Source organism: Amphibalanus amphitrite, unplaced genomic scaffold (assembly GCF_019059575.1).
Source record: "Amphibalanus amphitrite isolate SeventyFive unplaced genomic scaffold, NRLGWU_Aamphi_draft 000060F_arrow, whole genome shotgun sequence".
Lineage (NCBI taxonomy): Eukaryota > Metazoa > Arthropoda > Thecostraca > Balanomorpha > Balanidae > Amphibalanus > Amphibalanus amphitrite.
In genome coordinates, this window is record NW_024881556.1 from 554,843 (window position 1) to 579,162 (window position 24,320).

At 50.4% G+C, this 24,320-nt stretch overlaps 1 protein-coding gene across 1 annotated transcript in view; it reads left to right on the forward strand.

The window, feature by feature from the left end:
* The window catches only part of LOC122378485 (cilia- and flagella-associated protein 44-like), a 229,857-nt gene that overhangs the window by 201,059 nt on the left and 4,478 nt on the right, over window positions 1-24,320 (forward strand). The window contains exons 33-37 of the mRNA XM_043359594.1: window positions 1,341-1,425; window positions 1,589-1,729; window positions 7,298-7,429; window positions 7,623-7,706; window positions 8,354-8,470. Coding sequence (XP_043215529.1) covers window positions 1,341-1,425; window positions 1,589-1,729; window positions 7,298-7,429; window positions 7,623-7,706; window positions 8,354-8,470 — 559 coding nt within the window. The remainder of the gene's footprint in view (window positions 1-1,340; window positions 1,426-1,588; window positions 1,730-7,297; window positions 7,430-7,622; window positions 7,707-8,353; window positions 8,471-24,320) is intronic.

Here is a 24,320-nt window from a genome sequence, read left to right on the forward strand (position 1 = left end):
TCCACTAAAAGGTTATCCCTCGCGGGCCCGGGGGGCGTTTTTCGCCCCCCCCCCTGGCGAATATTTGCGATAGCTCCCGAACGCTTAGGGATAGGAAAGCGAAACTTTCAGTACCTTTTCTCCCATCCATTTGACATATTCTGAAGCAAAAAATTTGGACCTAGCTCCCTTGATGACGTCACAAGGTCCATTTTTCTAGACCCCTGCACGGCAAACTTCGGCGTCACAGACGCAAACTTCAAATAGCTGCTAAAAATAGAGTTTAAGAGATAAAGACAAATTAGGGACACGGTTGTGTAGCGTTTGACCTAGAGAAAAATAGAAAAATAGTTTTGGTGACCTGAGGTCAGAGGTCAGGTCAACGACCCCGAAATGTGGTTTTAGTTTTTCGCAAATAACTTCGACAAAAATGGTCCTAGAGCTACGGCAGTGGTACCATCGCATTCGCCTCGTCAAGCCGCGTCGAATGATATATATTTTGTTTGGAAAAGGTCAAGTTTTATGTTGACCTCATGTGACCTCGAATGACCTCTGGTTGACCTTGACACATGAAAGGTCGTTTATGATGGATTTGTACCCGCTGATCACGAATCTGGCATCTATTTTCCTCTAAGCCTTCATTTAGAGCTTCCGGATGACAGATTTGTCTTATTTATTATTACTAACTTGAATCAGTGAAATAGCCTCTAGCAGGGATACTCTTCTGTGACCTTGACCTTTGAGCAGCCTTGTATCGTAAGATGAACCACAAATAGGGAACTGATAAGCCTCAAAACATTTCAAAACATCTTGGAAGTTAGCACGCAAGATATGCGACAAATTGCCAAATTTGAGGTCAATTTTGAGCGTGACCTTGACCTTGACCTTTGATTTTGAGCACATTTTCGGAATCCTCAGATTCTCTTCTTTCGTTTGACACCCAATTTTGCCGGTTTGATGCAACCTACCGTCCTCTAGAAGGCTTGCTTTGGGATCACTACACATATGCCGGTTTTTGCCTTTGACCTTGACCTCTGACCTTGAAAATTGACCTGAGGTCAAAAATTTTTAGGTGGTTTGGAATCGTCTCGTAAGGACCTTTCGTTTGGTATCGCTTTTGTTTCCGTGGCTCCCTTATTTACGGAGTTAGACAGGGGGGGGGGGCGAAAAACGCCCCCCCCCCCGGGCTGCGGTGGTTGGGACTACCCCCCGGGCCCGGCCGGGTAATTGTGCACTTAGGTATATCATTTGCATTTTCCTAAAACAAACAAAATCAAGATGTTTTTAGTCAGAACGGTGGATAGCTGAAAGGTGTCTGATGAAGCGTTGGCCGACTGCAGCTGACGGCCGTTCCGTTCCAGGGCCAGCTACAAGGACGAGCGCCGGCTGAAGCTCGACTGCAGGCTGATGGAGACCTATATCGAGAAGCTGGAGAAACAGAGCGTGGTGCGTAGGAGGGCCGCCGGCCACGAGCGGCCGGCGCTCGGCCACACCCGCCGGCGCCGCCTCGCGCGCGCCGGATGAACCTGTCTGCCGACGGCTGTCTGTCTGCCGACGGCTGTCTGTCTGCTGAGGCCTCTCTCCTGACGTTCTGATGTCGCTCCGGCAGGCTGAGATGAAGAAAAAGTTCGGCCGGCTGGTGGACCTGGAGGAGCTCGAGTCATTGATGGTCAACGAGACGGTCGAGGAGCTGCGTATCCGCCTGGAGGGTGAACAACGGCTGGTGGACGCCGAGCGGGCCGATCGCCGGGTCAGTGTCAGAGCCCCCCCCCCTCCGACCGCCGGGTCAGTGTCAGAGCCCCCCCCCCCCCTCCGACCGCCGGGTCAGTGTCAGAGCCCCCCTCCGATCGCAGGGTCAGTGTCAGAGCCCCCGCCCCTCCGACCGCCGGGTCAGTGTCAGAGTCCCCCCTCCGACCGCCGGGTCAGTGTCAGAGCCCCTCCCCCCTCCGACCGCCGGGTCAGTGTCAGAGCCCCCCCCACTCCGACCGCAGGGTCAGTGTCAGAGCCCCTCCCGTCCGACCGCCGGGTCAGTGTCAGAGCCCCTCCCCCCTCCGACCGCAGGGTCAGTGTCAGAGCCCCCCCCCCACTCCGACCGCAGGGTCAGTGTCAGAGCCCCTCCCGTCCGACCGCCGGGTCAGTGTCAGAGGCCTCCCACTCCGACCGCCGGGTCAGTGTCAGAGCCCCCTCCCCCCTCCCACCGCAGGGTCAGTGTCAGAGCTCCTCCCCCCTCCGACCGCCGGGTCAGTGTCAGAGCCCCCCCCCCCCCACTCCGACCGCCGGGTCAGTGTCAGAGCCCCTCCCCTCCGACCGCCGGGTCAGTGTCAGAGCCCCCCTCCGACCGCCGGGTCAGTGTCAGAGCCCCCCCCCACTCCGACCGCCGGGTCAGTGTCAGAGCCCCCCTCCGATCGCAGGGTCAGTGTCAGAGCCCCCGCCCCTCCGACCGCCGGGTCAGTGTCAGAGCCCCCCTCCGACCGCCGGGTCAGTGTCAGAGCCCCCCCCCCCCCACTCCGACCGCCGGGTCAGTGTCAGAGCCCCCCTCCGATCGCAGGGTCAGTGTCAGAGCCCCCGCCCCTCCGACCGCCGGGTCAGTGTCAGAGTCCCCCCTCCGACCGCCGGGTCAGTGTCAGAGCCCCTCCCCCCTCCGACCGCCGGGTCAGTGTCAGAGCCCCCCCCCCCCACTCCGACCGCAGGGTCAGTGTCAGAGCCCCTCCCGTCCGACCGCCGGGTCAGTGTCAGAGCCCCCCCCCCTCCGACCGCCGGGTCGGTGTCAGAGCCCCTCCCCCCTCCGACCGCAGGGTCAGTGTCAGAGCCCCCCCCCCACTCCGACCGCAGGGTCAGTGTCAGAGCCCCTCCCGTCCGACCGCCGGGTCAGTGTCAGAGGCCTCCCACTCCGACCGCCGGGTCAGTGTCAGAGCCCCCTCCCCCCTCCCACCGCAGGGTCAGTGTCAGAGCTCCTCCCCCCTCCGACCGCCGGGTCAGTGTCAGAGCCCCCCCCCCCACTCCGACCGCCGGGTCAGTGTCAGAGCCCCTTCCCCCACTCCGACCGCAGGGTCAGTGTCAGAGCCCCCTCCCCTCCGACCGCCGGGTCAGTGTCAGAGCCCCCCTCCGACCGCCGGGTCAGTGTCAGAGCCCCCCCCCACTCCGACCGCCGGGTCAGTGTCAGAGCCCCCCCCCCCTCCGACCGCCGGGTCAGTGTCAGAGCCCCTCCCCTCCGACCGCAGGGTCAGTGTCAGAGCCCCTCCCCTCCGACCGCAGGGTCAGTGTCAGAGCCCCTCCCCTCCGACCGCCGGGTCAGTGTCAGAGCCCCCCTCCCCTCCGACCGCAGGGTCAGTGTCAGAGCCCCTCCCCCTCCGACTGCCGGGTCAGTGTCAGAGCCCCCTCCCATCCGACCGCCGGGTCAGTGTCAGAGCCCCCCCTCCCCCCTCCGACCGCAGGGTCAGTGTCAGAATCCCCCCCTCCGACCGCCGGGTCAGTGTCAGAATCCCTCCCCTCCGACTGCCGGGTCAGTGTCAGAGCCCCCCCCCCTCCGATCGCCGGGTCAGTGTCAGAGCCCCCCCCCCTCCGATCGCCGGGTCAGTGTCAGAGCCTCCCCTCCGACCGCAGGGTCAGTGTCAGAGCCCCTTCCCCCACTCCGACCGCAGGGTCAGTGTCAGAGCCCCCCCCTCCGACCGCCGGGTCAGTGTCAGAGCCCCTTCCCCCACTCCGACCGCAGGGTCAGTGTCAGAGCCCCCCCCCCCCCACTCCGACCGCAGGGTCAGTGTCAGAGCCCCTTCCCCCCCTCCGACCGCAGGGTCAGTGTCAGAGCCCCCTCCGACCGCCGGGTCAGTGTCAGAGCCCCCCCCCACACACACACACTCCGACCGCCAGGTCAGTGTCAGAGCCCCCCCCCCCTCCGACCACGGGGTCAGTGTCAGAGCCCCCCCTCCGACCACGGGGTCAGTGTCAGAGCCCCCCCCCCCCCCTCCGACCGCCGGGTCAGTGTCAGAGCCCCTCCCCTCCCCCTCCGACTGCGGGGTCAGTGTCAGAGCCCCCCCCCTCCGACCACGGGGTCAGTGTCAGAGCCCCCACTCCGACCGCCGGGTCAGTCCAGTCTAGTCCAGTCCAGTGTCCACTGAAGAGCGTTGGTCGGTTCAGGTTCGGCTGGTGGTAGGGTTCGGCTCTCTGAGTCAGCTCCGTTACTCTGTAGGCGGTGAGCTGGTGTGACACTGTCGGGTTTCGACCCATTTTGTCTCACACCGCTGGACTGGGTGCCATACCGCGTTTGGACTGGGCCAGACGGCGGCCGGCGGGCGGCCGCGGTGGTGCCTTTCGACACGGCGCGGCGGGCCGGCGGCTGTCGTAACTGGGACGTTGGCGGTCGGCCGGCGGGCCGTTCCCAGACGCTGCGGCCGTTCCGAGGCGCAGGCGGCGACACGCCGGCCGGCTCCGGGGCGCACAGTGCCGCCGATTGCGCTGAAATCCACTCGGTGGGCGGGGCCGGCTCGGAATGTGAGTCGGCGGCGCACAGTTAACACATACGCCCATCGGCTTCCCATGGCTGGAGATTGTCCATGCAATCCGCCCGGGGCAAAAGCTAACTGCAGCTGATGCCTCCAGGCTCCATACCATACTCCTGGTATGGGTCACTCCTAGAAATGGAGGGGATCATGGTACGCTTTACGTGCAGTGCAGAAGCGCACTCACTGCTAATTCTGCATTTCCAAACGATCAGTCTGACTGTTCTGAACTAAATTAGTAGCAATCGCTATGATCTAACTCACTATTTGTGGTGACGTAGATTCTGTCTGTTACCGAGGTCCCGACATGGTGCTACGTAGCGCGGGTTACAGGTCAGACCGTCGCACCTGGCGGCGCGCGATGAAATTTGCGCAACTTATAGAACAAGGATGGACAACGTACATACCTTTGGTGGGTCTTAGCTCGATCGGATCGATAGCGAGCACGTGGTGCGTGCCCAAAAAGTGCAAATTCGCGTCATAGACTTAACATGTATAAATCGGCTTGCAAAGTCGGGCAAAAATGGCTGAATTTGCCCGACACGGGTCCGGTGTCCGTGCAATATTTCGGTAATCGTGGGCCCGATCGGCACGGGGAAAACAGCATCGTGTAGAAAATCTAACGGGCTATCGAATGGTTTACAGTGCAGGGGATGTCACGCGCCACGTGCGGTCCGTGAGGGCACTTTTGTTTGAAAAATTGACGTTTCGGATGGATTTTGGATTTTATTTTATTGTCACGTGACCGTCTGACGGAGCGAGTTCAAACAATGCCTACTGGCAAGATAAAGGTAAAAAAGGTCATATTTTGAAGTTAAACTTTTCAACAAAAAAGGTGTCTAATGGATGCAATTTGAGCTCAGGAACACGATGGTGCTATTAATATTGGTGTACGATGTCTACGTACTGAAAAGTTGATTTGAAAAATTAATAATTGTGATTTTTTGCAATAATGCGTATAACCTGACCATTTTTGAAGATATTTAGCTAAAACTTGCTAGAGTTAGTCATAAGCATATATTCCATTTTTTTCGAAAAGGCAAAAACTTTTTGGGAAAAGTATAAAAATATAAACTCTGAATTTTATTATATAGAATTTTCAAAATTTTCGACATTTTAAAACTCCGAGATAGCAGTTTGATAGCGCAGTCTATTCTGAGTCCTCTCATGCAAAGAAATGGGATCTAGGTTAAAAACTGAGCTCTTGGGAGCGATTACCGTGGTTCAATGTTTTGCGACGAAATTGGCCGAACATGACGTCACTCTGACGTTATTTCCGGCCGACCTATGGTAGCTACGAAGTTCATATTTTGACAAAAGGTGTAAAATTGATGCAGCCGAAGGTACTGACAGTTTGGCGTCGATACGTCAAGCGGTTTGGAATTTATTGCAGAAAAACGGGAGGGGGCTATGAAATACCCCCCCCCCCCCCAGTGAGGCGCGGGTTAATGGAAAAATTGTGGAAAGCTAATCGATCAAAAACAAGGTGGAAAAAATCGCTGAAGATAATAGCATTTGTCCATAATGTGCCACTAGATAAATACACGGGTTTTGCTGCTTGACCTGATACGTTTGACAATTGAAAATGCTATTATTGGTAAGAGCATTCAATTCTCTCCAAGATCCAATCATCACGTTTGCATGACAAGCAACAGTATTCTTAAAATATTAATTTTTCAAACCTCTGCAAAACCATTTTTAGCGAAAATTATAAATTCGAGATAACAGTTTAATAGCCCTAGTAATTTTACACCTTTTACGATAAGTTTTAATTTTCAGAACTATAGGCCTGACAGCTCTTCCCGCGAAACCTTTTTTATCGAAAACGGCAGAACATGACGTCACTCTGCAGTCATTTGCGGCCAACCTATCATAGCCTCTGGAAAATTTTGGTCACAATGTGTAAAATTGATGCCCGGGAGGGTAATGAAAGCTGAAGAAGGGAAGGAAGCCAATGTTGCCACGAAAGCTTCCATTAGAATGATAAAGCTGGTGTAAAAAAAACGTTTTATACATACGGAAGGTAAGGACTGATATACAACATGACTACTCGCCACTCGGCCAGGTCGTGACCTTGGATTTAGAGTATTTAGACTCATTTCCAAAATGATCTTTTAGGGTCAAATTTTAGTTCATTCGACGCGTCTCAACGAGAGAAACTCGACGACGTCAAGGGCACCGGCGTAACTTTCTTGAGTCAAAAATTGTAAACTGTTCCGTGAATACGTCAATTTTAATAGTTTTTGCCCTTTGGAGGGTAAACCCGAAACCGTTAACCTTAGGTTAAATCAGAGGACTTATTCCGGAAATAACGTTTAATGAACCATCGAATGCGCTTTTCTTCGGTGCTGTAGGCCTAATGGTTCCCGGATTATACGCCGGCTGGTCAAATTGTGTTGAAATAAGCGGAGTTTGACCTTTGATAGCTTTGCTGACCTGGCTTTTGACCTGACCTAGAAGATGACTAGGCATCTCACTCAAAATGTCTGACGCTCTTGAATGCCGCCTATTGCGTGTCGCTTCGTGGGTCAGGCGACGAAGGTTGTTCACCCCCCACCCCCACCCCCACCCCCTGACCCGGCACGGCTGACGCCGAGCACCCTCTCCCCCCCCCCCCTCCCCCGGCGCGGGTTAATTGAATCGCGACACCGATAACCATAAAAGATACTTATGAATCTTATGATATGATTAGGTAGGAGGTATAATAGATTAGTAATGATAAAACATTGATAGATTAGCATCACAAATCAAAAACGTAAGGGTTTTATGCTAAAAAGAAAATATGCTTATTAGTCCACTGATGTTTTTTTTTTTCTTACCAGGAGAGGCTAGACCACCTAAGAAAAGAACTAATAGCAGTGATAAAGGACAACACCAACAAAGTCGGAGTCATTCAGATGCTCAAAGACGAGAAGCGACATCTCGACAAGGGGCTTAATTTCGTCAGGAAGGCGGTAAGTGGATAGTGGCTCATCGGTTCACCATGCCACCGCAACTCCATCAAATATTGCGCCCAAGACATTGTTCAGTTTCAAAGCGGTGCTGGCAGGCTCCTGTGGGGTGTAACGCTGCAGACGGCTGGTTTGAGCTGTGTGTTGTCTTTGCCGGCCACCTGGCGTGTCGAGGTCACTGTTGCCGCTCCGGCAGGGTATTGCGCCGCATGACAAACGGCTGGACGACGCGCTGGAGATCCAGAACCTGATGAACACCATCTGTCTGCAGAAAACCCAGGTAGGCATAAGGCAGCACCTACTGACGAACACCACCAAGCCCAGTTAGGTTGTAGTATAATGTGTATTCTATGTGTATTGCGCAGTGACGGTGATTTGTTTTTGTTTTACCAGCCGGTGTGAATGATGCCAGTACTTTTTTTTTTTTAGATTGTCCAAATGGATGAATCAGAGGCATTAGGTCCGTTTTTCGTCTTTTTCTTTTATATCTATGTAAATGATGCAGTGCAATTAGAGAAGATCTGAACTTCTGGCGAACTGGCTAATGGCTCAAGTCGAACCATTGGGCACTTCTCCGAGACTCTGATTTTCGGGTCACGCTAGTTCACGCAGCAATGTACGTGTCGATCCCCATTCCCCGGAAAGACGCTTGGTGGGCATTAAAAAACGTTTTCTACACCTTTTAAGGCGCAATTTCAAAAAGCTTAGGGCCTAATTCAAAAGGCTTACTTTCAAAATGTACGTGACCGGTTTGAATTTGGTCTTTAATTTATTAAAACTGCGTCTAGAAAGGTGTAGATCCTGTAGGTCAGCGAGTCATCAACCGTCTAATGGTCGCGCTATTGTGTGCTGTATGTGGTCGCATATGCCATCAGCCTGTGTACTGCGCCAGCTGGGTTACAGTGCGTGTGTGCCGCGGGTTTTCAGATAATGGAAATGAAGCAGGAGATTTGGTCTCTGAGTCTGAAGTCGAGGCCGCACAAGGACCCGTGCCGCCGATTGTCCGTCCGCGGCGGAGACGAGGGGTCTTACGACGACCTCATGGTGAGAGAGAGAGAGAGAGAGAGAGAGAGAGAGAGAGAGAGAGAGAGAGAGAGAGAGAGAGAGGGGGGGGAGAGGGAGAGGGAGAGGGAGAGGGAGAGAGAGAGAGGGAGGAGAGAGAGGAGAGAGAGAGAGAGAGAGAGAGAGAGAGAGAGAGAGAGAGAGAGAGAGAGAGAGAGAGAGAGAGAGAGAGAGAGAGAGAGAGAGAGAGAGAGAGAGAGAGAGAGAGAGAGAGAGAGATCCTACGGGACCTCATTACAATAGTCTGTAATCAATAGAAAATAATAGGTTGACTTTTCGCCGGCATAATACATTTGTATGTACATGGATGTTTACGAAAAACTGACACATTTCAAAACAACATTGTGACCAAGTGAGTGCTCATAGAGACTTGATTTGCATGCCATTCGAAAGGCTGTTGAAAAAAAGGTTTTGTATGTGCTCAGCTTCCTTCAGTGGCAGCAAGGGAGTTTTTAAGCAAATAGGAAAACGTTTAAATAGGAAAATTTGACTTGGACAAAAAATTTAGCGGAGAAACAAAGAAGCTTTCCCGGCCACATTTTTCCATCACTACTGAACTAGTCCAAAATTCGTCTAAAATCTGGCAGACGAGTTTGTCAATGGATTATTTTTTCTACTAGTGCCATACCGGGGAAAAATGACAAAGGAATGTCAAGATTAGCAGGTTAAGAAGTGGTAATGCCAGAAACCGTAGCCACATGCTGACAGTGGCTGTAGAGTGGTACCGCTCCATCTGTTAACGGCTCCTGTTAGCTACTGTAGCGGAAATTCGCCGAGATCTATGCCATTCGGTGGTTCTGGCACGTCCGTGCTACCCCACGTGCAGTAACAGCGATCATCGGTCTCACTCGGGAACAGGGGGGAGGGGGCATTGTCTCGCGCAGCACCTCTCACCCATAGCCGGCCATTTCTCCCTGCCTCAACCCAGTGAAGTTTTCCTGGGGGTCATGTGAGTAGCATGGTGTATGGCGGCAGCCCAAAGGCCGTCAACACTCTCGACGAGTGCAGTGGGAGGTGTTGCAGTTCTCCATGCATGTGTCCGAAAACAGGGGACAATGACCTGTTTCGGGCTGTGTCCGAAAAAAACTCGTCATCTGCAAAATACGCTGTAACTTCTTGGAAACAAAAATTAAATATCCTAAAAATATATCCATAAAATCTTAACAGTCTACCTATTTACGTCCGTGAAGTTAGCATCGTATTCCGCGACGGATTCAGCGTCGAGTCCAAATTTCAACTAAACCCAGCCTATCCGATGCAGTTTGGGACGCTGATTCCGAATCGGAATATCGGATTCATTTCAAATTTCAAGGTCATCTTCAAGGTCAAATCTCTGATTGAAATTTTGAGTCCCACGATTTTTTTTTCTACACCGATCGTCCGATGCGATTTCTGATGGTCGCATTCGATAGCTAGGGTCAGAATCTCGAGTTCCCTTATATATACCTTATTTAAAACCTTAAAGGTCAAATAACGGATTGAAATTTTGAGTCCCCCGATTTTTTTTTTCTACACCGATCGTCCGATGCAATTTCTGATGGTCGCATTCGATAGCTAGGGTCAGAATCTCCAGTTCCCCAATATATAGGGTAGCCTGGGGGAAGACGCCCCAGATAATTTATTTTGCTACATAACTTTTATTCCACATAACCTGGAAGGCCAAATTTGTGCTCAATGCGTTCTTTGGACATTTTACTTTAAATTCCACCCCTCAAATTCATTAATTCCACCCCTCAAATTCATTCACTTATGATCGGACTCCCAGCTAGGAAGTGGTTTGTGAAGCAACTGCAAATAGGGCGTTTTGCCCCAACCCCAGGGCAAAACGCCCCACGGCCTGGGGCAAGAAGCCCCATACTCTAGATTATAGATTAAACATGCTAGTTGACTAAATCTTATATGAAAGGTCCGTTGGACCTTGGGAGGCATGGCACTGAAGTTAGCACTTTCCATCCTATCAGGTGTTCAGCTACGACACTATTGTATGAGTAGGTTTTTCACCTGCCTCATAAGGCCAAATAATAAATTATTGCAATGCAAATGTTAACAAAATACTTCCTTTGCCATCCAGTTGCTGAGAAAAGTACATATAAATGCATAGAAACATACCGTTCGCCAGCTACCGAACGTTAGGAAGTGGGTAGTCCGAACAACACATGAGGTAAAACGCCCCATGGGGCTTTTTGCCCCGCGACCTACTGGGGCGTTTTACCCCATCACGTAGCTCGGTCAGAGAACAACGCCTTGCACTCCAGGAAGACATAATTTAACACGAACCAACCCGGCATTGTAAGCGTTAGACAATAGTTGTTCAAAATACATAAAAGTCGTTAACCTGATGTGGACGATAAAAGAACGCCATGATGCATAATCTGACAACAAAACATAAAAATCACTCCAAAAACACATTTTTGGCTATATCTCCCTAAAGAGTCATCACAATTTATTTCCAGTCTGCTCATATAATGATCGTATAGTGCACGTTTTATAGAAGAGAGGATGTTTCCCCAGAACCTTGCCAGTTCCGAGAAGCATCGGTGAGGCGTTTTACCTCGGCGGGGCGACTTGCGGTCTACCCTACCTTATTAGAAATATTTGACCTTAAAGGCCAAATCACGGATTGAAATTTTGAGTCCCCCCGATTTTTTCTATACCGATCGTTCGATGCAATTTCTGACGGTTGCGTTCGATAGCTAGGGTCAGAATCTCGATTTCCTTAATATATACCTTATTGAAAATATTTGACCTTAAAGGTTAAATCACGGATTGAAATTTTGAGTCCCCCGATTTTTTCTATACCGATCGTCTGATGCGATTTCTGACGGTCGCATTCGATAGCTAGGGTCAGAATCTCGAGTTCCCTAATATATAGCTTATTAAAAATATTTGACCTTAAAGGTCAAATCACGGATTGAAATTTTGAGTCCCCTGATTTTTTCTACACCGATCGTCCGATCCGATTTCTGATGGTCTCATTCGATAGCGTGCGTGCGTGCGTGTGTGTGTGTGTGCTCGCGCGCGCGTCTGTCTGTCAATCCGGTCTTTTCGGGCGCAAGTGACCCTGGCATTCGGCGCGCCCTAAAACCACAATCCAATCCAATCCATCCGTCTATCTAATCCATCAACATTTGAGATGTATGTTGGCAAATAAGAAGCACAGCTATTATAATAAATTACGTAGAAAAACAGCACAAAATAATCCGACGTTTCGTTGTAAAAGTTAATCCGAAGTTTCCTTGAAAAAGTTAATACAACGAAACGTCGGATTAATTTGTGCTGTTTTTCTACGTAATTTATTATAATATCTGTCTTAAATATATTTTGTAAAGCACAGCTATGTAAAACATATTATAAAAGAATACGAGTTTATTGTATGTACATGGATCCGTTCAGTACAGTTGCAACAGTTGCAGTTGACTAGGAAAATAAAAATTGCGCAGATGCTAGCCACAAAGTCAGCAATCTATAACTTTCTTTGTAAATCATTCTGCATCAAACTCTCATTTATGATCACCAAGCTCCAGACGATGAAAGGGAATACTCATAAGACAGACACCGGCATAAGGCATGAGCCGTCAGTTTCCTTCCGTGGTAGGTCAACGTTAGCCAACAAAGTCGAACGTCAAACCCAGCAATGCTTGTGCCAGTAATTGTTCTGTGAACTAACGGATATAAGTTATCTGTGCTGTTTTTCTTTTAAACGAAATGGGCTTTCGGTACGACGACTCTCATTCGTACCGAAACAATACGCCGTAACGAATCGTGACAAAAAACAGCGATATGACGCACACTTAATGATGAAAGCACCATCTCCAATGATCCAATGATCTGCACAGGTGCCTAACTGGTCAATAGTCATATTAACCCTCGCCCGTATAGGGGGGGGGGGGTCGAACGGACCCCCCTCGGTTTTTCGCAAATAACTCGCGTAAAAAGCGGCCGATCGTGACGAAACTTTCAGTACCCTCGCGTTAATCAATTATACACCTACCCTGAAATTTTCATGACCCTGACCCTATTGACCTTTGACCTGTGACCTACTTTTCGAGACCATGTTTGGCCGGAATCGCGATTCGGCGTATGTCGGCTCGCATTAGCCGCGCGTTTGCAGTCTTTTCGTGGTTTTAAGCGTTCAAACCTGGGATATGATGCTGCTCCCATGCATTAGGGTGGGTGTCAAGGTCACCGGAAGGTCAGGTCAGGTCACTGACCTCGGTTCACTTTTTCGAGTTTTACACGTTTCTAGGCCAGTTTTTGGAGCTAAATTCGAATTTAGCAACCATATGAACATTTACGAAGTAGTTTTGGCACCTTCGTAACATGTTACGAAGCTGTCAGAGGCGGTTGCCACCTACTACGAATACCCTTACTGGTTGACCTGACCTGACCTGACCCGACCTGGCCTAAATGCATGAAGACATCATCTGTGATCAAAACTAACATGATATTCGTGATCAGCACCCCGAAAAACCCCTTAGCAGCCACGCTTTACGACTTTCTAACAGGTTCCGATTTTCCCGACTTTTGGGTCATTGACCTGACCTGGAAGGTCAACCGATGACCTAGGTCCTTAAAATTGGGTATCATCGACTTCCTCTCGTCACGGGCAAGACGCTCGTTTTTTTTTTCCGCGAAGCTCTAGCTCGATCAGGGGCCAAACGGCAAGGGGGGGGTGTCCAATGGACCCCCCCTTATACGTTCGCGGCTGGAAAAACACCAATACGGGCGAGGGTTAACCTTGAACGGGTTCCCGGGAGGTCGGGACGTCATCGGCTTCCCTTCACCGTTATGGATGCATGACTTAACCCTCGCCGGCCGAGGGGGGGGGGGCGGGTGCCGCCCCCCCCCCATAGGGTTTTTTTTCGCGATAGCTCCGAACACGCTCGCGATACAGAGCTGAAACTTGGCATACCTGACCTTTGATCCAAGCCGGATCTTTTGACACCAACCGCATTTTTGGGTCAGGTCAGGTCACTGACCTATGACGTCATAAGTGAACCTCTGCACGGTCTTCAGATGTCGCAACTTCGCAACGCCCTCACTGCCAGAGGAGATGTCACAGGGAAATGAAACTTGCAGGATCTAGTATCCATTATGAGTCCCACAACTTGTATATCTCGGATTTTTCCTAAAGGTCATATGAGGTCAGGTCATTTTCGTGACCTCACCATTATAAGTCAATGGGGAAAAATTCAAACTGCTATTCTGGCGCCGGGAACGATCTCCAACTATCTCAAGCACACAGAATCGTGATTTGATGCACTCCTTGCAAGGTTAGATGCGTCACTTTTGCAATGTTGACCTTGCGTGACGTCATTTATGACGTCATCAAGTTCATATTAGTTTTTCGTCAATAACTCTTGATCAAATTGAGCTAGCGAGTCGGGAAAGCCACCAATGGACTCAGGAAGACCTGCCGAATCGAATGATATGCGACATGACCTCTTTCGACCAACTTCGTGACCTGTGGGTGCTGACCTGACCTTGACCTGAGGTCAACACCCCAAGTTGACCTGACCCGGACAAAAAGTATATCATTCGACGCGCCTGAGCAAGACGAACATGATGCTGCCAAAATCGGCGCTCTGCGGCCGTTTTTTGCGAAGTTATTCACCAAAAACTGAACCGTACCCTGGGGCACTTGACCTGACCTCAGAGGTCACCGGTTGACCTAGGACCTTAAAATCGGGTACCAATCTCTGCGTCTCGTAACGGCGCACACGCTCGTTTTTTCCGCGACGCGCTAGCTCCACCAGGGGCGAAACGGCGAGGGGGGGGGGTCGTACCCGCCCCCCCCCCCCCTCGGCCGGCGCGTATGTAGAAAACCAATAGGTCCGGCGAGGGTTAATGCACAGTGCACACCATGAAAAAAAAATCACGAAAACAATCACATATCGCACATTCACATGTGTGTGACTAGCGTGGTTAACACCCAAATCAGCAAAACACAACACAAAATGAAAGGTAAACATTCCAAAGGCAAACACACACGATGAAGTTCCATATCACATTGCTGGTGTGGCGACTGTCAGGAACTGAGAGACCGTTTCAGCTCCTGGATGATACGATCTTCCATGATGGTGAGTGGTAAGTACGCCAATGGCAGTGACAGTGAGAGATGGCGCCCGGATGAGCACGTATTTGACACATTCCTGTGTGGGTGAGAGAGACGTTGCGGGTCAATTTTGGGATAGGAGACAACGATGGTGTGTGTTTCAGAATTTTATGATTGCTCTAGAAGCTTCTCGATAAGATTTCTCAAATGCCGCCTCGCCCGCCCCGCTATGGCCGTCTGTTCTCGGGATAGGGGGGGGGGGGGTGGGGGCGAATCGACCCCAACAGTGCGCAGAGTACGGAAATAGCCATAACAGGGCGCGGGTTGAGGAGCTGGTAATGATTTTCATTCTTTAACGAAGTGGTCAGCCGATGCATTTGCTACAATTGCCTACATAGAGCTCCAAGCTACCCGAACATATCACCATGGTGATGTATATAAATTCATTAAATCACCCACCCCAGCCATCTACGCTCCAAACACTACCACCGTCATCTGCCAGCACAGTACCAAGTACATACGCGAGTCGACACGTATGTATATCCGTATACAACCCACCTCCACATATAGCCGCCTCTGTCACTTACCCGTTACACAGCTCGTCAGGAACGGGCGTGTCGATTGGCCACCTTGGACAGATAAACTCAGCGGCGCACATCAGCAGGAACTGATTTCACTTCAGATCGTAGCATCATAAACTCTTCTTCGCATAAAATGGTGGAACTAGTGGACTGCTTCACTCCGCTTGCACCGGAGCGGCCTGCAGAAAGGCGACATGGGTGGTTACTGGCTACCAGGGTTATTATTAGTGTACAGTGTGTCTAAAAAGAATGTACCGTCGCCACTACGTGGCGCTGGTGTCGCGAGCCGGTAGTTGGCTGAATCCGCACCAGACCACACATTCCCAAGCGCTTGGTGACAGCTGCGCAGCGGCCGGTAGTAGCGTAAGCCCGAACCTTCGTGACACGACCCCGGAGGGGGGAGGGAGGGGAGCGGGCGGGGCAGCGCGTGTAGGGAGGGGTGCTCCAGCAAGCTGGCAGTTGTGGCGGCCAAAGGTCAAGGGGTCACACACCAAGCGAACGGACGCTGATGTGGGTTCGTGGGGATCATGAACTTGTGTGTGGTAGGTGCGTCTTGCGATGCACGGGTGATACGCCAGATCTAAGCCAAAGGATTCAGGGGAGAGCTGAAGAAAAACACCTGGTCAACTACGGCGAATAATAGTGCTGAAAAATGGAAAGTATGGGTCAATGCAAGCCTTCATGACTATAAACAACTTTCTGAGGACGCAAAGGCCAGCATTGAATAACGATATCCGGATCGAAATTAGCAATGATTTATACCTAATTAAATGCCGCGCGAACTAATAGCGCTGCAAAACCCTCCTAGAAAATTGTCAAGTCGGATTATACCCACTTGAATTAAACTATCCTAAATAAAATTGTTAATTAACTTTCTAACACTGACGTTCTTTATCATACGATAAGTATGGGGTTAACCAAGATTCAACATCTTCCGCGTTCAAACAATCACCTGTAAGGCTAGAACATGAATGGCCAGGTAAAAACATGGTCGGGATTTGATTAACCGAATTATAAGTCGATTTTTTTAGTCGGGATTTGATAAGTCGGATTTTTTTACGCCAACCGCATTTTTAAGTCAAGTCAGGTCACTGATCTATGACGTCATAAATGAGCAGTCCTAAAATGAACTGTGTGAAACTGTCCTAAACTGTCCCCAACATTTTAGGACTGTGTGCACAGTCCTAAAATGTTCCAACTTCGCAACACCCTCAGTGCAGAGCTTTCATAGGGAGATGAAACTTACAGGATCTTATAGTATGATCGAGAGGTCTCACAACTTGTATAAATGTATATCTCGGATTTTCTGAAGGGTCGCCTGAGATCAGGTCAGTCTCTTACCATTAAAAGTCAGGGGAATATGGAAATTGCTAGTTTGGTCCGGAAATGATATACAACTATCTCAAATTCTCAAGCACACGGAATCGTGATTTCATGCGCTCCTTGCAAGGTCTGATGCTTCAATTTTGCTTTGTTGATCTTGCGTGACGTCATTTATTACGTAACTAAGGCTACCAGTTTTTCGTCAATAACTACCGATCAACTAAAGCTACCGAGTCGATAAAGCCACTAATGGACACGAAAAGACCTGCCGAATCGATTGATATGCAATATGACCTCCTTTGACCAGCTTCGTGACCTGACGGGCTATGACCTGACCTTGATCCGAGGTTAACACCTTAACTCTCGCCCGTATTGGTGTTTTTCCAGCCGCAAACGTTTAAGGGGGGGGGTCCGTTAGACCCCCCTTGCCGTTTCGTCCCTGATCGAGCTAGAGCTTCGCGGAAAAAACGAGCGTGTTGGCCGTGACGAGAGGAAGTCGAGATACCCAATTTTAAGGTCCTAGGTCATCGGTTGACTTTCCAGGTCAGGTCAATGACCCCAAAAGTCGGGAAAATCGGGACCTGTTAGAAAGTCGTAAAGCGTGGCTGATATGGGGTTTTCGGGATGCTGATCACGAATATCATGTTAGTTTTGATCACAGATGATGTCTTCATGCATTTAGGCCAGGTCGGGTCAGGTCAGGTCAGATCAACCAGTAAGGGTAGGTATTCGTAGTAGGTGGCAAGTGGCAACCGCCTCTGACAGCTTCGCAACATGTTACGAGGGCACCAAAACTACTTCGTAAATGTTAATATGGCTGCTAAATTCGAATTCAGCTCCTAAAACTGGCCTAGAAACATGTAAAACTCGAAAAAGTGAGCCGAGGTCATCAAAGGTCAATGACCTGACCTGACTTTCCGGTGACCTTGACACCCACCCTAATGCATGGAAGCAACATCATATCCCATGTTTGAACGCTTAAAACCACGAAAAGACTGCAAACGCGCCGCTAATGCGAGCCGACATACGCCGAATCACGATTCCAGCCAAACATGGTCTCGAAAAGTAGGTCGCAGGTCAAAGATCATTAAGGTCAGGGTCATGACAATTTCAGGGTGGGTGTAAAATTGATTAACGTTTCGTCGCGATCGGCCGCTTTTTACGCGAGTTATTCGCGAAAAATCGAGGGAGGGGGTCCGTTCGACCCCCCCCCCTCTATACGGGTGAGGGTTAAGTTGATCTCACCCGAAGAAAAAGTATACCATTCGACACGCCTGAGCTAGACAAACACGATGCTGCTAAAATCGCGGATCTGCGATCATTTTTAGCGAAGTTATTTACCAAAAACCGAACCTGTGCCTTGGGCCACTTGACCTGACCTCCGAAGTCATCGGCTGACCCTGGTCCTTAAATCGGAGACCAATCGCTGCATTTCGTAACGACGCACACGATCGTTTTTTCGTGAGGCTCTAGCTCAATTAGGGGCGAATCGGCGAAGGGGGCTGTTTCCTCACTTCCAACCCCCAACGTCCCCTCGGTATTCAGAAAACCTGAAGGTCCGGTGAGGGTTAAAACGTTACTCCTGAACGAGGAAGAAATGTAAAAGTCAAAGCTCTATAGACGTCCTGTGAAAGTGGCCATAATAATAAATTCGTTAGAAATAAGATGCTTTTTAAACGACTTCCTAATATAAAATCGGGTACTGGGACCAATTTTATAAACGCTTTAGAATGGACAGGGCGTCACTGGCTAAGGTTTGGGTGCAGAAAACGGCTATTACCTAAATGCAAAATGGTTTTCATGCATTTCAGTCAATTGTATATTGTCGGTCCCAGTGGCCGAGCTAAAAAAATCGGTAGTGTTTTGCATCTTTTACGCCCTAAGAAACTACACCATCTATCGAAGTGGGCGGACTTATTTGAATGGGAGGGCGCATTATGCACGAATCGTGTGCTTTCGTTTATTTTGGACTGTATTTTACCACATCTACTGCTGGTATCACTATTAATATTATCTAATGCCGTGAATACGACAGCATTCCATTTATAAGATTGGGCCAATGGAGTCGCGCCCCGCGAGCTCGGTTTTCCGCTGGGCCGCTACAGGCCAGGAAGTCGGTCTTCGCCTGAGGGCAGGACAAAGGTCAGCGAGGGAGCGCGGGGTCAGCCAGGTATCGCCCAGTGCCGAGCGGATGCCGCTCCCTCCCCTCTCTTCCCCTCTTCTCCCCTCCCCACCTCGGAATAGATGGGGAGGGACCGAACTGCCAATGACATGCGAGCGGTCAAGGCCGCTCGCGCGGCAGCGACCCTGGCGGCCGGGTGCCGCAACTGGGATTCAGCCAAGTTACCGATTCGCCTCCTGTGGGAGAGCCAAACCAGGGGACATACTTTTTAGATATACTGTACAACGGATATGGTGTATTAGCCAGGGTTGTGCTTGACTCATAAGTCACGAGTCAAATTTGACTTGACTCTGACTCATTCTGACTCAAATTAGTCGAGTCGAGTTAAGTCAGCCGCAAAAATCAAGGATTTGAGTCGAGTCAGAGATAGGTCACGCTGATGGACCTTTTTGGGCTTCATGTAGGAAGTTCAGCATTGACGCTCTTAAAATTTCGATAACAGAGACGATAACAGTGGGTAGTGTTGCTACCTCTCTCGCCGGGGTGATACCCTTACGTGAGCGCCCTCACAAACTGCAGAGTGGCATGGGCACGTCCGTTAACCTTTCTCTCAGCAACACCACACGTGTAATAGCCCAACGACAAAAATACAGTTTGCGAGCGTTTCACTAGTTTAGGGCCACTACGCAATGACCAGGCTATTTCAGGAATATTAATGTCTCCCGTTAGCAGAAGTGGGTATCCGGCTCTGCGGACACACGAGACAAAGTCAAAATATGCGCATAATCACTGTCGGCCTCCGGTGGACGGTAACACACAGCCACGATCGCCGGTCGGTACTAAAAGTGCGGTACGCGCAGCCGCACCAAACCGGAGATAAAGCGTCACGAAAAAAGTGTCTAACCGCCCCCCCCCCCCGCCAAATGGCGGGTTAAGACACCTCTGTTGTCCTCTTCATCCTGTTAACGAATCTTACTGAGAGTTTGTTTGAGTTCACCGAAGAGGTCCATACTGGATGTCGTTATGGTGTCCGACCAGTTGATTGAAGGACCCAACCCACCCAAGTGCACTGTACAACCATGTGACTACTCGTCTCATCACCATCGGGTGACAGTCACCACCGACATGCCACGCATCAGGGCACAACCCACATACAGAACAGGGCGGGCATGACACCGTATGGACAAGGTGGCATTTATGGCCGATGTTTCCAATGTGGACTGGAAAGTGCTAATTCCGAAATCAGACACGTGCGAACAACAGTGGAACCTGTTCATTCAAGAAATGAGCCAGATTATCGATCGCCACGCCCCCGCCCGCAGATATCGTGTTCGCAATCCGTCTCCACCCGCATGGTTAGCGACGACACACTGCATCTCATGAGGCAACGCAGAGCTGCCAGCAACCAAAAGGACGAGACTTACCACCGTCTCAATGCTCAAGTGAAGCGAGCCATCAGGAGAGACACACGTCAAAGCATAGCCGAACGGATCGCCAACACACCGCCCTCCGCACTTTATCGACAGCTGCAGCCTGTGATGGCGCCGAGACGCCGGCCCGCCCGTTCAGGCCGAGGGACTGACACCGGACCAGCTCAATGCGTATTTCACCAGAGTGGGAACGGAAACTAGGGATGAAGTTATTGATCGATTTGAAACGTCTAACCGAGAAACATTAGGAGTGCCTGGTCAACCTGGTGTGCACACAGGGAATTACTGAACATTGTACCGGTAACTCTGGATCAGGGAATTACTGAACATTGTACCGGTAACTCTGGATCAGGGAATTACTGAACATTGTACCGGTAACTCTGGATCAGGGAATTCCTGAACATTGTACCGGTAACTCTGGATCAGGGAATTACTGAACATTGTACCGGTAACTCTGCAGATCAGGGAATTACTGAACATTGTACCGGTAACTCTGCAGATCAGGGAATTACTGAACATTGTACCGGTAACTCTGGATCAGGGAATTACTGAACACTGTACCGGTAACTCTGGATCAGGGAATTACTGAACATTGTACCGGTAACTCTGGATCAGGGAATTACTGAACATTGTACCGGTAACTCTGCAGATCAGGGAATTACTGAACATTGTACCGGTAACTCTGGATCAGGGAATTACTGAACATTGTACCGGTAACTCTGGATCAGGGAATTACTGAACATTGTACCGGTAACTCTGGATCAGGGAATTACTGAACATTGTACCGGTAACTCTGGATCAGGGAATTACTGAACATTGTACCGGTAACTCTGGATCAGGGAATTACTGAACATTGTACCAGTAACTCTGGATCAGGGAATTACTTAACATTGTACCGGTAACTCTGCAGATCAGCTAAAACCAATATTGTTCTCAATGCCTAACAAATATTCTAAAATGGAGGGCGACATTCCCCTGCACATTCTCAAGCTCTGCTTCGATTTTATCGGGCCAGTATTGCTACAAATTATTAATACTAGCATTGTTACAGAGACCGTGCCTTCCAGCTGGAAGTGTGCAACTGTCATCCCCATACACAAAAAGGGTGATCCGTCAAACGCTTCAAATTTCAGACCAGTCACGAAGCGAAGAGGTGCGAACAAAAACATGTAAACCCACTTTTGAAACTACTTCGCTAAGTTGTCAGATAGAGCTGTCTGTCTGCGGATCAGGTCACCAGTTTGGATCCAGATACCAAGATCAAAACGTCGTTTTTTTCGTGAAAACGTTATCTATCATAACCGCTGACTCCGTAGAGATGGACGATTGAAGCTTGCACCTTCGGCTTTCTCTGATCAAGCGTCGTCAAATGAGACAAACGATATATTGGTTGACATAGGAAGTTCATGTATATATTGGTGAAGACAAGTTTATCAATCGGAACAAAAATCACCTATTAATATGGTGATTTTTGTTCCCATTGATATAGGAAGTTCAATTTTAATCTGACCTGACTAAGAACGGTCATGCTGGCATTCACTTATAATGGGCAGGTCAAAACATTGACCTGACCGCAGGTCAAAGATGTAAAAAAAAATTCAAGACATGCATACGCTTTGAAGGTTATACTTATGTCACTCTTTTAACTTCTGCAAATTTCAATAAACCGCTTCATGGTTGTAGCTTTGGCGTGAGTTCAAACTTTTCAGGAGGTTGCTCCCTTTGACCTGACCTGGTGACCTGACCTTAGGTGACCTGGTGTTGAAATTATCACACTATGTGCGGAAAAGATGCCAAATCAGGTATGTCAAATTTGTCAGCGCTGCGCGCCGCCGTTTTCCGCTATCTACCAAAAACCTGAGGGGGGGGGGGGGGTAAAAATCAACCCCCACGCAGTGCGCGTATTAAGGTCAGCTAGTGACCTGACCGTAGATAACTGTACATCAAATTCTCACTCATCAGTTGATGATGGAACAGTTCTACCAAATTTTACGGCCCCTGTTACGTCGTTCGGAACAAACTTGAGGAAACGCATATCTGTCTACCCCGGCCGCCGTGCGAGGGATTTCGTATTTCGTATCAGGCCGGGAGTCGGAGTCGGAGTCGCAGTCGGAGTCGGTTCAGAGGCGGGAGTCGGAGTCGGAACAGAACCACCACGACTCCGAAACCCTGCATATAAATACATTAATTAGATTACGGCTACGATGTGATTGACGTTTCAAGCTTGGTCCTCCATGCTACTTGCTAGGCCGACTACACTGAACATCTGTCAACTCACGGCGATGGCATTGTTGATCCGCCTCCGATGTGCGGACATGGCACTGGCGCTGAGATCAGGTTCCGACCCGGTCAGGATACACTCCCCGTACATACAAAGGTGTACCCCACAGTCGTCTCCGCCTACTTGTGTGACGATGTTGCTGGGAACAAGTAGCTCCCACTCTAACCAGCGTTTTGCATTTCCAGCCGCCTCCAGGAGCGCCTGAAGGTCCTGGAGGTAGCGAATGTCTAGTCGATACTGACATCGCTTGCTCCTGTTCAGCATGTTGTTACTTGGGGGCTTAGGGCAGAGAGAATCTAAAAATACGATCTTCTTTGTGCTGCGATTCACGGCAAACATCACCCAGTGCTGACCGGTGTTGAAGGGCACCAGACATATGTCTGCTGGTGCGTTCTTCATGATCTCGGCAGCAAGTACTCGAGACACTGGCCACCTTCGCATCGTGGTCAGCGAATGTGTGTCGAAGATCGTCACTTTTGCCTTTGCGTGATGTGCCAGTTTCAATAGATACGCATCGATCACAGCATCGGTGAGCCACTCACCATCCTCTGTGCTTTGAAGGTCGGAAGCTAAAAGGGCGACATTACCTAAGCTCCAACTCCTCTCAACCGGCTTCACTCGTACATCCGTGTCACCACTCCTCTTCACCGGCTTCACTCGTGCATCCGTTCCGGTGTCCTCAGTCCTCACTCCTCTTCACCGGCTTCACTCGTGCATCCGTTCCGGTGTCCTCAGTCCTCACTCTTCTTCACCGGATTCACTCGTGCATCCGTTCCGGTGTCCTCAGTCCTCACTCCTCTTCACCGGCTTCACTCGTGCATCCGTTCCGGTGTCTTCAGTCCTCACTCTTCTTCACCGGCTTCACTCGTGCATCCGTTCCGGTGTCCTCAGTCCTCACTCTTCTTCACCGGCTTCACTCGTGCATCCGTTCTGGTGTCCTCAGTCCTCACTCCTCTTCACCGGCTTCACTCGTGCATCCGTTCCGATGTCCCCACCCTTCTTCACCGGCTTCACTCGTGCATCCGTTCCGATGTCCCCACTCCTCTTCACCCGCTTCACTCGTACATCCACCTGTGAGCGAGCTGTGGCACTGCCGACATTGGTGAAGTCTTGGGGAACGTTTGCACTGCTATCTGCTTCAGATGTATCCTGGTTTTTGTTCGAGTCACCGGTCGAGTCAGCCCTCCTTGCGCCACACCACTGGTGGACTCTTCGTCGCTGATTGGCATGTTAACATCTCGGTTCGGAGAGCTGAGCCGATGAGCCCGGGCACTGGTTGCATCTCCACAGGGTGACATGGGCGCCTGACGACGCTCCGAGGGGTCCGAGGCACCGGGGTCAGAGCCGACACGACACAGACACACCCGTCACAGAGACACAGACGACACAGAGAGCCCCGTCGCAGGATGGAGACATAGACTCGCATTCACGGTTGGTATCGTTGCATGATACTGCAGTGACCTTCTGGTTACGAATGCAAAGACGTTGTGCTGTGCGCAGTTCTTCAGCGAATTGTTCGTTATTGCGGAGCAGCCGGTACGCACGACGAGCGTAACGCTCCAGTTCCTTCAGCTGCCTTCCTCCACGTCCCCGGGACGGGGATGTGTCTGCGAGTAGCTTCTTCCAGAACGCAACAGACCCTGGCTTGTGCAGCAGATCGTTTGAGGCAATGCAAGTAGGTCTGTAGGCGAGGAAGAGGATAAAAGTATGTTAGGTTTAGATCCCCCAGGTATGGAAGAGAGGGAGTCATGGGCAGCATAATGGGCGTAACCACCGTAAATGACAGCAAGGGAATTTCGTAACGTTTTAGGCGGTACCAGTGAGGTGCCGTCCTCGAGAAGTAGCCCAACGCACTCGAATAGCAATTTGCCGTCTTCTGAGCGCCTTAGAAATGACTTGCATGTACATCAGCATCGTAAATTTGGCTTAACCCTCGCCCGTGGGGGGAGGGGGTTGGTGCACCCCCCCCCCCGCCGAGTTTTTTTCGTGGTAGCTTCCGAACGGCTCGTCGGATCGGGATGAGGTTTGGCATAGCCAATG